The sequence below is a fragment of the Dendrobates tinctorius genome, unplaced genomic scaffold (genome assembly GCF_039654945.1).
Source record: "Dendrobates tinctorius isolate UK_male_01 unplaced genomic scaffold, ASM3965494v1 ptg000071l, whole genome shotgun sequence".
NCBI lineage: Eukaryota > Metazoa > Chordata > Amphibia > Anura > Dendrobatidae > Dendrobates > Dendrobates tinctorius.
This window is the reverse complement of record NW_027361739.1, coordinates 18322371-18341863: the sequence shown is the minus strand read 5'-3', so window position 1 is coordinate 18341863 and position 19493 is coordinate 18322371. Positions and strand designations below refer to the sequence as shown.

General features: G+C 43.7%; 1 protein-coding gene across 9 annotated transcripts in view; it reads left to right on the top strand.

Annotated features, from left to right (window-relative positions):
• Positions 1-8425, top strand: part of LOC141096078 (uncharacterized) — a 603498-nt gene extending 595073 nt beyond the window's left edge. For 6 of the 9 annotated variants that reach the window (XR_012233568.1, XR_012233570.1, XR_012233571.1 and 3 more), the window contains one exon: positions 6986-8425. Coding sequence is in view for 2 of the 9 variants with exons in the window: in XM_073582477.1 (XP_073438578.1) it covers positions 6986-7258 (273 nt within the window). In the remaining 7 variants the exon portion in view is untranslated. Of the gene's footprint in view, positions 1-6796; positions 6833-6985 lie in introns of all 9 variants that reach the window. The other 3 variants (XR_012233569.1, XR_012233573.1, XM_073582480.1) reach the window with 1 other exon arrangement.
• Positions 8426-19493: the final 11068 nt, after the last annotated feature.

Here is a 19493-nt window from a genome sequence, read left to right as displayed (position 1 = left end):
ATTTTGTCACCTAGCTTCCTCACTTTCTATCCTGTGACATTTCCACTCTCATCTTGGGGGACTTTAACATCCCAAATAATAGGGATAGTAGATTATCTGTCACATATCTATTGTCTTTAACCTCCTCTCTAGAACTTTCACAGTTTACTAACTCATCTAAACATGAAGATGGGAATACATCAGACCTAGTCTTCTCCCAACTTAGCTCAGTACAAGATCTTACTCCACTCCCCCGCTCTCTGACAACAACCTTTTTTCCTTCTTTGTCAAGAACGGTTGCCCCGCTCAGGAAACTCATACATGCCTCACTTACAGAAATCTACTTGCCATCAATACTCAGTAAGTTATGAAGAATTTGTATTCATCATTGGCCTTAATCTCCTCCCTCTCATGTTCCATCTAAGCTTTGAAACATATAGTATATACTCGTGTATAAGCCGACCTAAGTATAAGCCGAGGCACCTAATTTTGCTTTGAAAAACTGGGAAAACTTAATGACTTGAGTATAAGCAGGGTATGCATTGTCCCCTAATACCCATCCTGGTATGCATGGCTCCTTATTCCCATCCTTGTATGCATGGCTCCTTATACCCATCCTTGTCTGCATGGCTCCTTATCCCCATCCTTGTATGCATGGCTCCTTATTCCCATCCTTGCATGCATGGCTCCTTATCCCCATCCGTGTATGTATGGCTCCTTATCGCCATCCTTGTATGTATGGCCCCCATGAAAAAAGCATTAAAAGAAAACCATCCTACTTACCTCCCCTGCATGCCCTTGCAGCATCTCATTTCGGTGCCAGCAGCTCCTGCGACCGACCGATCACATGTCCCAGCTCATTAAGATAATGAATATTCACCTCTCTCCATGCCTATAGGAGTGGTGAGATGTGAATATTCATTACCTTAATAAGCGGGCACCCGTGATAGGCTGGCAGCTGCTTTGAAGCTGGCGACTGCTGCTGACACTGTGCGCATGCTATAAGAGAAATGAATGTTCATTTCTTTTTAGCAGCAGGCACAGGCTTCTGTCTCCTGTCACCTGCTGCTCCCCATCTCCCTCCGTCTTCTAAGACAATGACTCGTGTATAAGCTGAGGGGGGCATTTTCAGCACAAAAAAATTTGCTGAAAAACTCAGCTTATACACGAGTATATGCGGTAATAAAAAACTGGAAATTGCCCTTAATAAAGCTGCGCCCCTACACCTAAAACAACTTGGCACAGATCGTGGCAACGCTGGCAAACACGTTTTCTCCAATGGTTCTCCAAGTGTTCCGAACATCTGTGGAGAAAATCCCTCTTGATCGAACATTTCATCCATTATAAGTTTATGCTTAAAACATATAATGTTGACCTGCACTGCTCCAAACAAGCCTAGTTTAGTCACCTCACTATCTAACAATTCTAAATGACTATTTGACACTTTTCACTCCCAGACTTAAAGTACTGGCCTCAATCACTAACCTCAGCATTGACAATGTGACCAATTATTTTAAAGAATAAAATTGATCATATCTAACAGGAAATTGTCTTCCAATCTCCTACATCCTCTTCCCTCCCGCACTTCACGAAGTTCACTTTCCGTCCGAGACCCGATCACAGAAGAACTACTTACCAAGCTCCTCGTTTCTTCTCACTCTAATACCTGCCACAATGACCCTATTGCCTCTCACCTTCTTCAGTCCTTCTCCTTGGCTGTCAATACCTAACTAAAATTTTTAACATCTCCCTTTCTTCGCTCCTCCTTCAAACACTCCATCATAAACCCATTACTAAAAACAAAAATCCCTCCCCAGAACTGAGCCGCTAACTACAGACCTGTCTTTAATCTCCCCTTTGCTTCTAAACTCCTGGAACACTTGGTTCACACTTGTCCAACCTGCTATCTCTGATATAAATTTTTTTGACCTTTTACAATCTGGCTTCTGCTCTTTATACAAAAGCTGGCCATACTAAAGTCTCTAACGATGTTCTTAAATTAAAAATCTAATAGCCACTACTCCCTGTTGATTCTTTTATATCTCTCTGCAGCATTTGACACAGTGGACCACCAGCTCCTCCTCAATATTCTCCTCTCTATCAGCATCAAGAACACCATTCTCTCTTGATTCTTCTTCTACTTCTCTGACCGCTCCTTCAGTGTATCAATTGCTGGCTTTTCTTCCCTTCCTCATCCCCTTACTGTCAGGGTTCCTCAGGTTCTCTATTGTAAGGTAGCGCTTATTGTTAGTGTTGGGGGACACTCTTGGCAGCGGATTAATATGGTCAGGCACGGGTTTTTCCACAAAAATAGTCCAAATGGTTTATTATGCCATCATAAACCGCTGAGGAACATGTTACACATCACATGCTTATTACATAGTCCATGACATTCAACATATGGCTTAAACTTGCAGTTCCTAAACTCGCCGGACCTCTCTGTCCGGTTACCGGGGGCAACCGCACGCCAAACAGTTTCTTAATGTTCATGGAATGCAACAGGCACCAACAGTTAATTCCCCCTGTCCGGGGTTACCTCTTTAGGAGCTCCTGCTCTTCACGCTGACTCCTGTCAGTACTCTATCAGGGAAGCTGCCGAACTGGGATCATCATCCTGGACAACGCCTTGCTCACCAGGCCACCTGACAGTCCAGATCCACAGACGGACGGTAGCTCCCCCAATGCAGTGCCGTCACTGACTTTGCAAACACACGTGGCCTGTCTGTGTGCTATTCAGGATGTCCGTCCCCACTTTGGAACCGTCCAACACACAGGCCTCACCGGGTGCTATTCAGGGATCCGACCCTCCTCCCAGGGTTTCCCAACACACCGACCTCACCAGGTCCAGGGCCTCAGCGGGTGCTATTCAGGACGTCCGTCCCCCCTGAGACCGTCCAACACTCACGTCTCACCAGGTCCAAGGTCGCAGCACGTGCTCCAGGGATCTGATTCTTTTCCCAGAATCTCCCAACATTGACCCTTCAGGACCTTGCACCCTGAACCATTCAGGTACACACTCTCCATGTGACCAGACTTCAGGCACATTATATGGTACATAACCACACCCACAGGTGAGGTATGGATCACATGGTCATGACCTCACTACAGGTCCTATTCCACACACAGCCACACATACAGGCTTTACATTGGGCGTTGAGACACATGCCCCTGGGTGGGTTTGAAGATGACTGGTCCCACCCATCTCACCAAGTCGCCTGGAAGCTTCCCTGATGCACAGTAACAAACTATCAGCAGTACCTCTGCTGATCAATACACGGTCCAGCATCCATCACAAGGCACCCACCCTTGTGATACATATCGGCCATTTACAATCCTGCCACTCACCATTTCCCCATCACAATAAAGGAAACGCCTGCATGCATGTCCTGGGAAGCCCCTACAGCACCCCCTGCTGTCACAGGGGACACTGCATCACACTATACACTGTCATATTAAACAAACCATGAACAGCTTTGGTTTTTAGTACCATCTCTATGCTGATGACATACAAATATAAACATTTTTCTTGACATCAACCCCACCCTTCTACAAAATACCAGTGATTGTCTTTCTCTGACATCATGTATTTGGTCTTTCTGAAACTGTCAAAAACGGAACTTCTTGAGCCCAATTCCTCAAAGCTTTTCCACAAGGATTTTGCTGTAAAAGCGTTGAAAAGTTGACGTTTTGTGCTTTTTAGCATTTTCGCGACAGTTTCTACCAGCGCTGCCAAAATAGGCAGCGCTGGAGCGGGAGAGGGGGGGGACGCCACGGCTTGTCTATTTCATGGTGAGGTGTGTCATTCAATACCCCAGAAATTTAATTCCAGTCACTGACTGGAGTGAGATTTCTGGTGTAGGTCACAGAGGCACACGCCACATGTCAGATGCTCCATATTCATAAACACCGGTTTTGATGAATTGGGATTTTTGTATTTTCCCACTCTACTGTCCTACCTAAACCTGAAATTACCAGTTCCATGCGTGGTTCTACCATAACTCCCAAGCAGCACGTTCACTGACTTGGGCTTATATGTGATTCAGAGCTTTCATTAACTCCCTATATCCAATTCGATCTTTCCTTACCTCAAATCATTCTAGCCTGAACTACTGAAACTCTCTACTAAACTGACTCCCTGTAACTAAACCCTCCCCTCTCCGATCTATCCTGAATGCAGCAGCTAGAATAATTTTTTTGTCCAACTGCTACACTATTACTGCCACTCTGTGCGAGTCTTTGCAGTTTGCCCATCCTCTACAGCAGGGGTCCCCAACCTGTAGCTCGGGAGCCACATGTGGCTCGCGGTCCCAGGAATTGTGGCTCGCGACTGTCTGCCAGCTTGGTGCATTAGCTCCAGGTCTAGCAAACGGGTATGAAGAGCGCATCTCAAAATGGTGAATTTTTGAGTAGACCTGCACAGAAATGCAGATCTGGATACACATACAGTTGTGGCCAAAAGTATTGACACCCCTGCAATTTTGTCAGATAATACTCAGTTTCTTCCTGAAAATTATTGCAAACACAAATTCTTTGTTATTATTATCTTCATTTAATTTGTCTTAAATGACAAAACACAAAAAGAATTGTCCTAAAGCCAAATTGGATATAATTCCACACCAAACATAAAAAAGAGGGTGGACAAAAGTATTGGCACTGTTCGAAAAATCTTGTGATGCTTCTCTAATTTGTGTAATTAACAGCACCTGTAACTTACCTGTGGCACCTAACAGGTGTTGGCAATAACTAAATCACACTTGCAGCCAGTTGACATGGATTAAAGTTGACTCAACCTCTGTCCTGTGTCCTTGTGTGTAGCACATTGAGCATGGAGAAAAGAAAGAAGACCAAAGAACTGTCTGAGGACTTGAGAAACCAAATTGTGAGGAAGCGTGAGCAATCTCAAGGCTACAAGTCCATCTCCTAAGACCTGAATGTTCCTGTGTCTACCGTGCTCAGTGTCATCAAGAAGTTTAAAGCCCATGGCACTGTGGCTAACATCCCTAGATTTGGACGGAAAAGAAAAATTGACAAGAGATTTCAATGCAAGATTGTGCGGATGTTGGATAAAGAACCTTGGCTAACATCCAAACAAGCTCAAGCTGCCCTGCAGTCCAAGGGTACAACAGTGTCAACCCGTACTATCCGTCGGCGTCTGAATGAAAAGGGACTGTATGGTAGGAGACCGAGGAAGACCCCACTTCTTACCCAGAGACATAAAAAATCCAGGCTGGAGTTTGCCAAAACTTACCTGAAAAAGCCTAAACCGTTTTGGAAAAATGTTCTCTGGTCAGATGAGACAAAAGTAGAGCTTTTTGGGCAAAGGCATCAACATAGAGTATACAGGAGAAAAAAAGAGGCATTCAAAGAAAAAAACACGGTCCCTACAGTCAAACATGGCGGAGGTTCCCTGATGTTTTGGGGTTGCTTTGCTGCCTTTGGCACTGGACTGCTTGACCGTGTGCATGGCATATGAAGTCTGAAGTGTGAGAAAGCTGGGTTTCCCTCAGAGGTCATGGGTCTTCCAGCAGGACAATGACCCAAAACACACTTCAAAAAGCACTAGAAAATTGTTTGAGAGAAAGCACTGGAGACTTCTAAGGTGGACAGCAATGAGTCCAGACCTGAATCCCATAGGACACCTGTGGAGAAATCTAAAAATGGCAGTTTGGAGAAGGCACCCTTCTAATATCAGGGACCTGGAGCAGTTTGCCAAAGAAGAATGGTCTAAAATTCCAGGAGAGCATTGTAAGAAACTCATTGATGGTTACCGGAAGCGGTTGGTCGCAGTTATTTTGGCTAAAGGTTGTGCAACCAAGTATTAGGCTGAGGGTGCCAATACTTTTGTCTGGCCCATTTTTGGAGTTTTGTGTGAAATGATCAATGTTTTGCTTTTTGCTTCATTCTCTTTTGTGTTTTTTCATTTAAGACAAATTAAATGAAGATAATAATACCAAAGAATTTGTGATTGCAATCATTTTCAGGAAGAAACTGAGTATTATCTGACAAAATTGCAGGGGTGTCAATGCTTTTGGCCACAACTGTATACTGGTCTTAGGGGTTTAGAGATGTTTTAGGTATGGTACGCTGGAGGATGATACTACCTGTTAGAGGAGGTTCTTGTAAGTGGATGCAATAGTGTGTTGGGAGTCCTTGATGGGAGAATACTGAATTGGGGCATTGTGGGAACAACCCCTGTATCTCAGTGTACTGCTTTGGAGTGAATTCTGTGGAAAAGCTTTGCTTATCATTATACCTGTAATGGGGGCTTTGGTTGACACTACTTTGAGTGGGACAGAAGCAGGATGTTGTCGTGACCCCTTCTCAGGGCTGAATGTGGCTCGCGACCCTCTCTCAGTGCTGAATGTGACTCTCAAGGTCAAAAAGGTTGGGGACCACTGATCTACAGAGTACAATATAAACTCATCACTTTTACCCACAAAACTCTCTACTGTTCTGCAGCACCCTACATCTCTTCTTCCATCTCTGTCTACCACCCTACCCATCCTCTCCATTTTGCAAATGACCCAAGACTAACATCTGGAATGCACTACCCTAGACAATCTGGTTAGTTTCCTGTATCCACAGTTTTAAGTGCCCCAAAAACTAATTTCTTTAGACTGGCCTAGCACCTCATTTCCCTAATCTAATGAACTATTTTTCCTTTCCATGCACTTTGTTTCTCTACTTGTACACATACTGGCTGGTGACAGGTTCATGCAGTGTTATTTGCATGCCCCTAGTTATTATACTAATGACTGGACCTTACACGACAAGCGCTTTAATTTTTACCTTTTGTGTCACCCTTATTTTCTCACAGATTGTAAGCTTGTGAGCAGAGTCCTCACTATTCTTGGTATGTGTTACTCTGTCATGTTTTATCTTGTTTGTACAAGTTACCGCTGAATTCTAAAGTGTTATGGAATATATTGGTCCTATACAAATAAAAATTATTGATATCAACAAGTCCATAATTTTTCACTCTTGCTTTCTTTTTTTTTCTTTTAAGGCCATCAGTTCTGTTATTGGTAGATTTGTGGTCCATCCGGTGGAACTCTTCAGCCATACTATTGGCAGGAGCCTTCGCAACATCATGAGAGAGATCCCCAGCCAATGGCAGCTGCCCGTCTTTCTCCTATTTCCTCTCGCCTTCATCAGTGTTGTGATTGCAACACTCAACAGGAAAAAGAATGTCATTTGTCATCAAGCCAGAGTGACCACCAGGTCGAGGACCACTAAGGATGCTCTGATTTCTAGCACAAAAAATTCTGGAAAATTGTAGATAACCATGGTTTGGGTGCGCCTCCTCGCTTTGTAGGAACATTGTATTGCTTTGATCATGAGGTACAGAATGGACACGTTTTTTATTATGCCCAAGTTGGTCCTGACATAATCAAATCATGTGATTACAGCAACCTGGTTATCGAGCTGAAGCCCCAGTAGATCTCTGTCCAGTTAAAAGGACAACCTCTTAATTGATGTTTTCTGCATGCTAATTCTAGGTCGACGCCACATTTGTATCAGGAATGTATGTAGAATTTTAGCTATAGGAAATATGCAATTAACTGATATTGACCTTGAATGTCTCTGTTCCTTCCATGATTGGAATTTCAGTCAAGTTTTTGTTTTTCAAGGTTCTTTTTAAATTATCACTTATTCCCTGATAAATAGGGATTTTTTTAATATAGATATTTGTGAACATTTTCTTAGAATGAATTTTAACTGTAACTCTCCTAATAAAGTAAAAAAAGATCATTTTTCCCACCGTCTGCTATTTTATGAAAATAGTTTTATAGAAGATTCTTATGCAAATTCTTACAATTGCAATTTCATTCTGATCATTCCTACTGTAGTGGTTGTCATCCTGTCATATGCCAAAGCATATATTTCCAACAAAGCTTAGATATCTGCCACAGTTCGCAATCCAACTAGTTTTACAATAATTTTTATGCTAATTTTACTAAAATCAATGAGTTCTACTGGCAGAAACACTTATACTTTCTGATTCAAATATATTTCTTAGACATTAGTGGTAAACCCTATATTTGTATTGCTTAGTTGCCTGTTAGTCAAGAAAATGATGGTTTAATCACATATTTATAACAACCAGATTGTTTGTGACCGACTATCATTTTACTTATGTCTAATATAAATTAACCTCTTCTTTGAGGGATTTTCCCCTATAGAAGATCATTTTTCAATGCAATTTAGGTGGTCATCTCAAAGAGGTTTCACTGTATATATGGGGCACTGCAATGTACAACGTCTCCACTATTATGTGTCTTCTATGTGTCCTATCTGACGATAATTGTGATTACATTTATGGCAATCTGAATTCAAAAGCCGATGTGTACTTTATGTTCTTTTATTTTGGTTGAAGAATTTGGAAACTTTTGAATGAAATATACTGAATTTTAAAGTATTTAATAAAATTGTTTCTCAATCTGTAGACCTCCAGTAGTTGATGATTCGTCCCACAACAACCTAGAAGCTGCAGTTTCTAGACTAGAGATCCACAGATTGAAGATTATGTTACTGAGTTATACATTGTCTTCTACAAGTCTTAAAGACTCTCATTCACATTCTGGTGGAATAACTTTGTAGGTCTTGCAATAGCATAGCAACTACAAGAAGGATTTGTATTTCTGGATCACGGAGTGAATTATGATGGACTGCTTGCTAAAGATGTGGGGTGCACCTTACGAAGACTGGAAAACATGTACCGTATTTTTAGCTTTATAAGATGCTCCGGATTATAAGACGCACCCCAAATTTTGAGGCGAAAAATAGGAAAAAAATGTTTTTTTAATAAAATAGTGGTGCTTCTTATAATCCAGGTGTCTTATTGCTTACCGCTCTGTCCCCGGGGTGCTGTCGCTCACTCTGTCCCCGGGGTGCTGTCGCCCACTCTGTCCCCGGGGTGCTGTCGCCCACTCTGTCCCCGGGGTGCTGGCGCCCACTCTGTCCCCGGGGTGCTGTCGCCCACTCTGTACCTGGTGCTGCCGCCACCGCGCTGGGTCCCTCGGGTGCTGCCGCCGCCGGGCTCTGTCCCGTGCTGCGTGGGGCGCTCTGCCGTTCCATCCATGCCTGTGCGGTGGATTGCTTCCTGGAAAATGGCTACCGCGCAAGCGCAGATGGAGATCTCGGCAATGTAATCTCAGGAGATGTGATTTCAGCGCTGAAATCTCATCTCCCAAGATTACAGTGCCGCGATCTCCATATGCGCTTGCGCGGCGGCCATTTTCCAGGAAGCAATCCACCGCACAGGCATGGATGGAACGGCAGAGCCCCCGACGCAGCACGGGACAGAGCCCGGCGGCGGCAGGCACCGAGGGACCCAGCGCGGCGGCGGCAGCACCAGGGGGACCCAGCGCGCTGGCACAATATAAGGTATATTTGCATTGTAAGACACACCCCTATTTTCCCCCAAAATTTTGAGGGAAAAAAGTGCGTCTTACAAAGCGAAAAATACTTTATTTGGAAGTCACCTTGCTACACTCATCAGGAGAGCTTTAAACTAGAACAATGTGGGAAGGGAAGCAAAAGGCCAGAATAAGTCATACACCTGACAAATGCTATTAAGAACTCTGCTTTTAGAAGTGGAAAGGAAGAACAAAGACAAAAAAAATCTAAATAATAAAAATATTGGAGGAAGAGAAACCAATCACAAACTAAAATGTTTCTATACAAATGTGCAAAGCATGGGCAACAAACAAGGAGAATTGGAACTACTAACACAGGAGAAGAAATATGATGTCATTGTAATCACTGAAACTTGGTGGGACAATACACATGACTGAAATACAAGGCTAGAAGGATACAACTTATTTGCAAGAAACAGACTTGATAAAAGAGGAGGAGGTGTCACATTGTATGTTAGAAAAGCATATATCTGCACAGAGATTGAAGCTTCAGTGACTGGGAGTTCTATGGAAACGGGGTAAGAATACAAAGAGAGAACAACGGAAAAGACACCATTGTAGGCATTTACTACAGGCCGCCTGTGCAAATTGAAGGTTTGGATGAACTCTTTATGCATTAAATGGCCAAATTCTCCAAAAATATGACATAGTGGTCATGGGAGATTTCAACTATCCAGACATTTGTCTCTCTCATGCAAAACTAACAGGTCAAGCAAATTCTTATCCTCTCTTGCTGACAACTTTATATTCTAAAAGGTAGGGCAGAAAACAATGGGATCTGCTACCTTTGATCTAATCCTTTTAAACAAGGAGGAAATGGTTGAGGAGGTACGAGTGGCAGGGACCCTAGGAGGTAGCGACCATGCTATTTTAGAATTTTGGATAACTAGAGGTGGAAGACCTGTGAAGACTCAGACTTCAAGGTTAGATTTCAGAAAGGCAGATTTTAAGGGACTCAGAAAGAGAATCGGAGGGATCCAATGGCTGGATATCCTTAAGGACAGAAATGTCCAGGAAGGATGGGAAATCTTGAAAAATGAGATTCTCAATGCACAATGGTTAACTATTCCAAAGAGAGGGAAGAATACGAAGCATTTAAGGAAACCAGGATGGATGAACACAGAACTTAAACACATGCTAAAAAAGAAGAAAGAAATGTTTATCAAATGAAAAGAGGGAGGCATATCTAAAGAAGGATATAATGCTGTTTGCAGAACCTGCAGGGCACGAATCAGATTATTTAAAGCTGACAAAGAATTAAGGCTTGCAAGAGATATGAAAAACACTAAAAAAAGGATTTTGGGGATATATCAAAAGTAAAAGAAACGTCAAAGATGCTATAGGATTTTTGGAGGAGGAAAATTATGAAATGGTTAGAAAAGATGTTGAGAAGTCCGAACTTTTAAATTTCTATTTTGCATCTGTTTCTCTCAGAAAGGAAATGTAACATCAACTAATCTTCACTGTCCTACTAAAGGAATAGAAGAATCCAGGATATCTATAAACAGAAAGATAGTGAGGAAACACTTAGCAAAAATAAATGAATTCAAGTCTTCAGGTCCAGATGAATTACACCCCAGAGTACTGAAGTTGATAGCAGAAGAAATGTTTGAACCACTCTCCATAATCTTTGAAAATTCTTGGAGAACCGGAGAAGTCCCAGAAGAATGGAGAAGAGCAAATGTTGTTCCTAACTCGAAAAGGAGAAGAAGGTGGACCCAGGGAACTCTAGGCCGGTGAGTCTGATTTCTGTACCAGGAAAGATCTTTGAACAAATTATTAAACAACATATATGTAAGTACCTGAATAAGAATGAAGTGATTAACCAGAGGCAGCATGGGTTTGTAAATAATAAGTCATGTCAGACTAACTTACCGTATATACTCGCGTATAAGCTGAGATTTTCAGCCCATTTTTTTGGACTCAAAGTCCCCCTCTCGGCTTATACGTGAGTCATATACCAGGGGATCGGCGGGGGAGGGGGAGCAGGGGTGTCAGGTTACACTTGCCCCCCCGACGCGGTCATTGCAGCCCCCCTGCTTCTCCCGATCTCAGTCTCCTTCCTTCAGCGGTCACGTGGTACCGCTCATTAAAGTCATGAATATGTGCATATTTATGACTTTAATGAGCGGTACAACGTGACCGCTGAATTAAGCAGCCTGAGAGTGGGAGAAGCAGGGGGGCTGCAGAGACCACGCCAGGAGTGGTTAAGTATATTATATATTCACCTATCCCAGCTCCATCGCTGTGCACTGCTCTGTCCTCTCCTCCTCCGCGTCTCCCGTCTGTGATGTTCAGGTCAGAGGGTGCGGTGATGTAGTTAGTGCGCACCGCACCCTCTGCCTGAACGTCACTGACAGAGGGACCCAGCAGACAGAGCGACGCGCAGCCATGGAGCGGGGATAGGTAGTTATCGCCAGTTCCGGGGTCCTGAGCCAGCGGTGACACCGGCACCTGTCCCCGCCTGCTCAGGACACCGGCATCGGTGACGTGAGGTGAGTTTGTAATTTTTTTATTTGCAGCAGCATATGGGGGCATAATCTATGGAGCATCTTATGGGGCAATATTATGGAGCAGCATATGGGAGCATAATCTATGGAGCAGCATATGGGGCATAATCTATGGAGCATATTATGGGGGGCATAATCTATGGATCAGCATATGGGGCATAATCTATGGAGCATTTTATGGAGCATAATCTATGAAGCATTTTATGGGGCAGCATATGGGACATAATCTACAGAGCATCTTATGGGGCATAATCTATGGAGCATCTTATGGGGCAGCATATGGGGCATAATCTATGGAATATTTTATGGGGCCTGTGAGAATCATGTGGGAATAGTGGCTGAGGGCAGGTATATCTCACCCAGATACCTTTCCTATATGGCCTAGTCTGGTCAGTATATCACCTGGTTACTAATGAATAATGGGAGGCGGATATAAAAGGATGCCAGGTAGTTGTGTGAGTGTCTCAGCCTGGGGACACAAAGAGCCTGTCTGTGTGAGAGACACACGTGAATGAAAGCAGTGCCCACTGTAACTGTGGTTTGGCTGGACAGGAGAAGCCCGCCAGTTGGTAGTTAGGTTGTATCTTGTTTAGTTAGTGCGGGACAGGCAAGGATTTGTTTTATGTTTTTTTTCCTTTATGCATTGCTTTCACCTTTAATAAACCTGACCCAGTGTCAGTTATACCCGGACCCCGGCTATGCGCCTGAGTTTCATGCTGAACGCACATGACCTTTGACCCCAGCAAAGGCGATCCCGAAGTGTTTTATCACAGGCCATAACCTTTATGGTTAGCATATGGGGTATATTATTCTATGGAGCATCTTATGTGGGCATTATTAACCTTTGTGCAGCATTATATGGGGTGTATTTTGTATGGAGCATCTTATGGGGCTATCATGAATTGTATGGAGCATTATATGGGGCTCCTGATTCAATATGGATATTCAAAAACATTTAACCTACTGATGTCTCAATTAATTTTACTTTTATTGGTATCTATTTTTATTTTTGATATTTACCAGTAGCTGCTCCATTTTCCACCCTAAGCTTATACGTGAGTCAATAAGTTTTCCCAGTTTTTTGTGGCAAATTTAGGGAGGTTGGCTTATACACGGGTAGGCTTATACACGAGTATATACGGTAATTTCCTGCTATGACAGAATCACTGACTGGGTGGATCAAGGAAATGATTTAGATGAGTATCTCACACCATCCTGTATGGAGTGGACAAGGTAACTGTTAGGCGGATTCATAACTGGCTTAGGGATCGGACCCAAACAGTGATTGTAAATGGCTGCACCTCCAGTTGGAAGAATGTCTCAAGTGGGGTACCACAGGGTTCTGTCCTGGGCCCTGTATTGTTCAACATCTTTATCAACGATTTAGATCAGTGTTCCCCAACTCTGGTCCTCAAGAGCCACTAACAGGTCATGTTTTCAGGATTTGCTTTCTCAGTGATAGTTTTGCCCAGTGTGTTACAATTAAGCACATAATTATACATCTTGTTAGTTCTACCCAAGTGCATGACCTTACACTTATCCCCATTAAAGCTCATTTGCCATTTATCAGCCCAAGCTTCTAGTTTACATAAATCCTCCTGTAATATAAAATTGTCCTCCTTTGTATTGATTACCCTGTAGAGTTTAGTGTCATCAGCAAATATTGAAATTCTACTCTCTATGCCCACTACAAGATCATTAATAAATGTTAAAAAGAAGCGGGCCCAATACTGACCCCTGTGGTACCCCACTGCTAACCTTGACCCAGTCCGAGTGTGCTCCATTAATAGCCACCCTTTGTTTCCTATCCCTGAGCCAGTTGTTAACCCACTTACACATATTTTATCCTATCCCCATTGTTCTCATTTTATGTATCAACCTTTTGTGTGGCACTGTATCAAAAGCTTTTGAAAGGTCCATGTACACCACGTCCACTGCATTCCCTTGGTCCAGTCCAGAATTTACCTCTTCATAAAAGCTTATCAGATTATTCTGACAGGAATGGTCCCTCTTAAACCCATGTTGATATTAAGTCATGAGGTTATTCTTCAGATACTCCAGTATAGTATCTCTTAGGATTTTACCCACAGTTGAGGCTATGTTTACTGGCCTATAATTTCCAAGTTCAGTTTTTGTCCCCTTTTTGAATATTGGCACCACATTTGCCATGCGCCAGTCCTGAGGTACAGACCCTGTTATTATGGAATCTTTAAAGAATAAAAATAATGGTCTATCTATGACTGTACTTAATTCCTGCAGTACTCGGGGGTGTATCCCATAAGGGCCCGGGGATTTGTCACTTTTAGTGATTTTTAGACGCCGCCGTATTTCCTGCTGGGTTAAGCAGGTGACATTTAATGCAGAATCTTTATCCCTGATCATGTTATCCGTCATGGGATTTTCTTGTGTAAATACTGTTGAAAAAAGTCATTTAGCATATTGGCTTTTTCCTCATCCTCATCCACCATTTCAGCCAGACTATTTTTAAGGGGGCCAACACTATCATTTTTTTAGTTTCTTACTATTTATGTAGTTAAAGAATATTTTGGGATTATTTTTACTTTCTCTGGCAATGAGTCTCTGTCTCAATCTTTGCTTTTTACAGCATTTATTTAATCTTCTGTATTTATTTAATGCCTCATCACTACCTACTTGCTTTAATTCTCTAAATGCTTTCTTTTTGTTACTTATTACGCTCCTTACAGCTCTATTTAACCATAGTGGTTTCCTCCTATTTCTAGCATGTTTATTCCCATACGGTATATATTGTGCACAGCTCCTATTCAGGATGCTAATAAACGTCATTATTGCAAGAAAGCTTGCCTGATTGCGTAGATTACACAAGAAGGAAGACACGCAGCAAGTCAGCAGGATCTAGGAGCAACATGGCAGATGTGACAACCTACATGGTGTGCTGCAACATGTGCTACATGTTCACAGATTGACCAGAAGAAGAATCCAACTTCACCTGCAAAAAGTGTAGATTAGTGGCCCTTTTAGAAGAAAAGGTGCGTGGTCTGGAAAAAAGAATTGCAACTTTGAAACTCATCAAAGAAAATGAAGATTTCCTAGACAGAACAGAAGCATCTCTACTGGTCACAGAAGGTGAAGAAAGTGTCAGAGAATAGAGTTGAGCGAAACGGGTCGAAAAAATTCAAAAGTCGCCGACTTTTGGCAAAGTCGGGTTTCATGAAACGAAACCCGACCCTAGGATGAGGTCGGCCACGAGGTCGGCGATTTACGCGCCAAAGTCGCGTTTCAAAAGTTTGTTTTGCGCTCTTTTTCAGCCAATCAGGATCCACGGACACTGTGGGCAACGTCATGACATAGGCACGGGTCACCACCATCTTTCAGAAGGGCATGCAAGTGATTGGCTTGCTTTGGTGGGCGTCACAGGGGGTATAAAAGGGCGTGCACGCCGACCGCCATCTTACTTCTGCCGATCTCAGTATAGGGAGAGGTTGCTGCTGATTCTGTAGGGAGAGCGTTAGGCAGGGAAGAAGACCAAAAAACTGCTTCTGCTGCTAGCGATTTGGCCTGCACAACACACCAGTCACTGTGTGTGCAGTGCAAGGGGAGGCTATATAGTGGTGTATCAGTGGTGTTGGTTGTTGGGCTGCCTTCTAAGGCTTCCTGACAGGCTGGCATTGCTGTTTACCCACTGCTCCGCAAACTGCTTTTTTAAAAGCAATCCAATCTCCCTTATCCTCTAGTCACTTTGGTCACAGCTGTGCCATCGAGCCTGTCACATAGCGCTCAGATATTCATTGGGCCTCAAACTGCTTTTTTAAAAGCAATCCCAATTTTTTTTTTTGTCCTGCTGAGAAGAAAAAAAAACTGCTTCTGCTGCTGATAGCAATTTGGCCTGCACAACACACCAGTCACTGTGTGTGCAGTGCAAGGGGAGGCTATATTGTGGTGTATCAGTGGTGTTGGTTGTTGGGCTGCCTTTTAAGGCTTCCTGACAGGCTGGCATTGCTGTTTACCCACTGCTCCGCAAACTGCTTTTTTTAAAAGCAATCCAATCTCCCTTATCCTCTAGTCACTTAGGTCACAGCTGTGCCATCGAGCCTGTCACATAGCGCTCAGATATCAGTGGGCCTCACACAATCCAAAAGAGTCCAGTGTCCAAAAGTGTGTGCAGAGATTCAAAATCTCACTTATCCTCTAGTCACTTAGGTCACAGCTGTGCCATCGAGCCTGTCACATAGCGCTCAGATATTCATTGGGCCTCACACAATCCAAAAGTGTCCAGTGTCCAAAAGTGTGTGCAGAGATTCAAAATCTCACTTATCCTCTAGTCACTTAGGTCACAGCTGTGCCATCAAGCCTGTCACATAGCGCTCAGATATCAGTGGGCCTCACACAATCCAAAAGTGTCCAGTGTCCAAAAGTGTGTGCAGAGATTCAAAATCTCACTTATCCTCTAGTCACTTAGGTCACAGCTGTGCCATCGAGCCTGTCACATAGCGCTCAGATATCAGTGGGCCTCACACAATCCAAAAGTGTCCAGTGTCCAAAAGTGTGTGCAGAGATTCAAAATCTCACTTATCCTCTAGTCACTTAGGTCACAGCTGTGCCATCAAGCCTGTCACATAGCGCTCAGATATCAGTGGGCCTCACACAATCCAAAAGTGTCCAGTGTCCAAAAGTGTGTGCAGAGATTCAAAATCTCACTTATCCTCTAGTCACTTAGGTCACAGCTGTGCCATCGAGCCTGTCACATAGCGCTCAGATATTCATTGGGCCTCACACAATCCAAAAGTGTCCAGTGTCCAAAAGTGTGTGCAGAGATTCAAAATCTCACTTATCCTCTAGTCACTTAGGTCACAGCTGTGCCATCAAGCCTGTCACATAGCGCTCAGATATCAGTGGGCCTCACACAATCCAAAAGTGTCCAGTGTCCAAAAGTGTGTGCAGAGATTCAAAATCTCACTTATCCTCTAGTCACTTAGGTCACAGCTGTGCCATCAAGCCTGTCACATAGCGCTCAGATATCAGTGGGCCTCACACAATCCAAAAGTGTCCAGTGTCCAAAAGTGTGTGCAGAGATTCAAAATCTCACTTATCCTCTAGTCACATAGGTCACAGCTGTGCCATCGAGCCTGTCACATAGCGCTCAGATATTCATTGGGCCTCACACAATCCAAAAGTGTCCAGTGTCCAAAAGTGTGTGCAGAGATTCAAAATCTCACTTATCCTCTAGTCACTTAGGTCACAGCTGTGCCATCGAGCCTGTCACATAGCGCTCAGATATCAGTGGGCCTCACACAATCCAAAAGTGTCCAGTGTCCAAAAGTGTGTGCAGAGATTCAAAATCTCACTTATCCTCTAGTCACTTAGGTCACAGCTGTGCCATCGAGCCTGTCACATAGCGCTCAGATATTCATTGGGCCTCACACAATCCAAAAGTGTCCAGTGTCCAAAAGTGTGTGCAGAGATTCAAAATATCTCACTTATCCTCTAGTCACTTAGGTCACAGCTGTGCCATCGAGCCTGTCACATAGCGCTCAGATATTCATTGGGCCTCACACAATCCAAAAGTGTCCAGTGTCCAAAAGTGTGTGCAGAGATTCAAAATCTCACTTATCCTCTAGTCACTTAGGTCACAGCTGTGCCATCAAGCCTGTCACATAGCGCTCAGATATCAGTGGGCCTCACACAATCCAAAAGTGTCCAGTGTCCAAAAGTGTGTGCAGAGATTCAAAATCTCACTTATCCTCTAGTCACTTAGGTCACAGCTGTGTCATCGAGCCTGTCACATAGCGCTCAGATATCAGTGGGCCTCACACAATCCAAAAGTGTCCAGTGTCCAAAAGTGTGTGCTGAGATTCAAAATCTCACTTATCCTCTAGTCACTTAGGTCACAGCTGTGCCATCAAGCCTGTCACATAGCGCTCAGATATTCATTGGGCCTCACACAATCCAAAAGTGTCCAGTGTCCAAAAGTGTGTGCAGAGATTCAAAATCTCACTTATCCTCTAGTCACTTAGGTCACAGCTGTGCCATCGAGCCTGTCACATAGCGCTCAGATATTCATTGGGCCTCACACAATCCAAAAGTGTCCAGTGTCCAAAAGTGTGCAGAGATTCAAAATCTCACTTATCCTCTAGTCACTTAGGTCACAGCTGTGCCATCGAGCCTGTCACATAGCGCTCAGATATTCATTGGGCCTCACACAATCCAAAAGTGTCCAGTGTCCAAAAGTGTGTGCAGAGATTCAAAATCTCACTTATCCTCTAGTCACTTAGGTCACAGCTGTGCCATCGAGCCTGTCACATAGCGCTCAGATATCAGTGGGCCTCACACAATCCAAAAGTGTCCAGTGTCCAAAAGTGTGTGCAGAGATTCAAAATCTCACTTATCCTCTAGTCACTTAGGTCACAGCTGTGCCATCGAGCCTGTCACATAGCGCTCAGATATCAGTGGGCCTCACACAATCCAAAAGTGTCCAGTGTCCAAAAGTGTGTGCAGAGATTCAAAATCTCACTTATCCTCTAGTCACTTAGGTCACAGCTGTGCCATCAAGCCTGTCACATAGCGCTCAGATATCAGTGGGCCTCACACAATCCAAAAGTGTCCAGTGTCCAAAAGTGTGTGCAGAGATTCAAAATCTCACTTATCCTCTAGTCACTTAGGTCACAGCTGTGCCATCAAGCCTGTCACATAGCGCTCAGATATCAGTGGTCCTCACACAATCCAAAAGTGTCCAGTGTCCAAAAGTGTGTGCAGAGATTCAAAATCTCACTTATCCTCTAGTCACTTAGGTCACAGGTGTGCCATCGAGCCTGTCACATAGCGCTCAGATATTCGTTGGGTCTCACACAATCCAAAAGTGTCCAGTGTCCAAAAGTGTGTGCAGAGATTCAAAATCTCACTTATCCTCTAGTCACTTAGGTCACAGCTGTGCCATCGAGCCTGTCACATAGTGCTCAGATATTCATTGGGCCTCACACAATCCAAAAGTGTCCAGTGTCCAAAAGTGTGTGCAGAGATTCAAAATCTCACTTATCCTCTAGTCACTTAGGTCACAGCTGTGCCATCAAGCCTGTCACATAGCGCTCAGATATCAGTGGGCCTCACACAATCCAAAAGTGTCCAGTGTCCAAAAGTGTGTGCAGAGATTCAAAATCTCACTTATCCTCTAGTCACTTAGGTCACAGCTGTGCCATCGAGCCTGTCACATAGCGCTCAGATATCAGTGGGCCTCACACAATCCAAAAGTGTCCAGTGTCCAAAAGTGTGTGCAGAAATTCAAAATCTCCCCTGTCCTATAGACACCTTGTACCTTGTTTTACATACTATATAGTTTGTTGGATTTTGTCTACATTTCTACCAAAAATGAGGAAGGCTGGTGGAAGAGGGCGGGGGTTGGCAGCTGGTAATGATGGTGTTGGTGGTGGATCTGATGGTAGTGGCAAGAGCAAAATAGGACCGAATGCAGGAGGTGTTGAGCCTGCGTCATCGTCTGGCTACATAAGGCCTCGAACGCTTAGTTTTCTAGGAGTTGGCAAACCGCTTTTAAAGCCAGAGCATCAGGAAAAAGTTTTGTCTTACATTGCTGACTCAGCCTCCAGCTCTATCG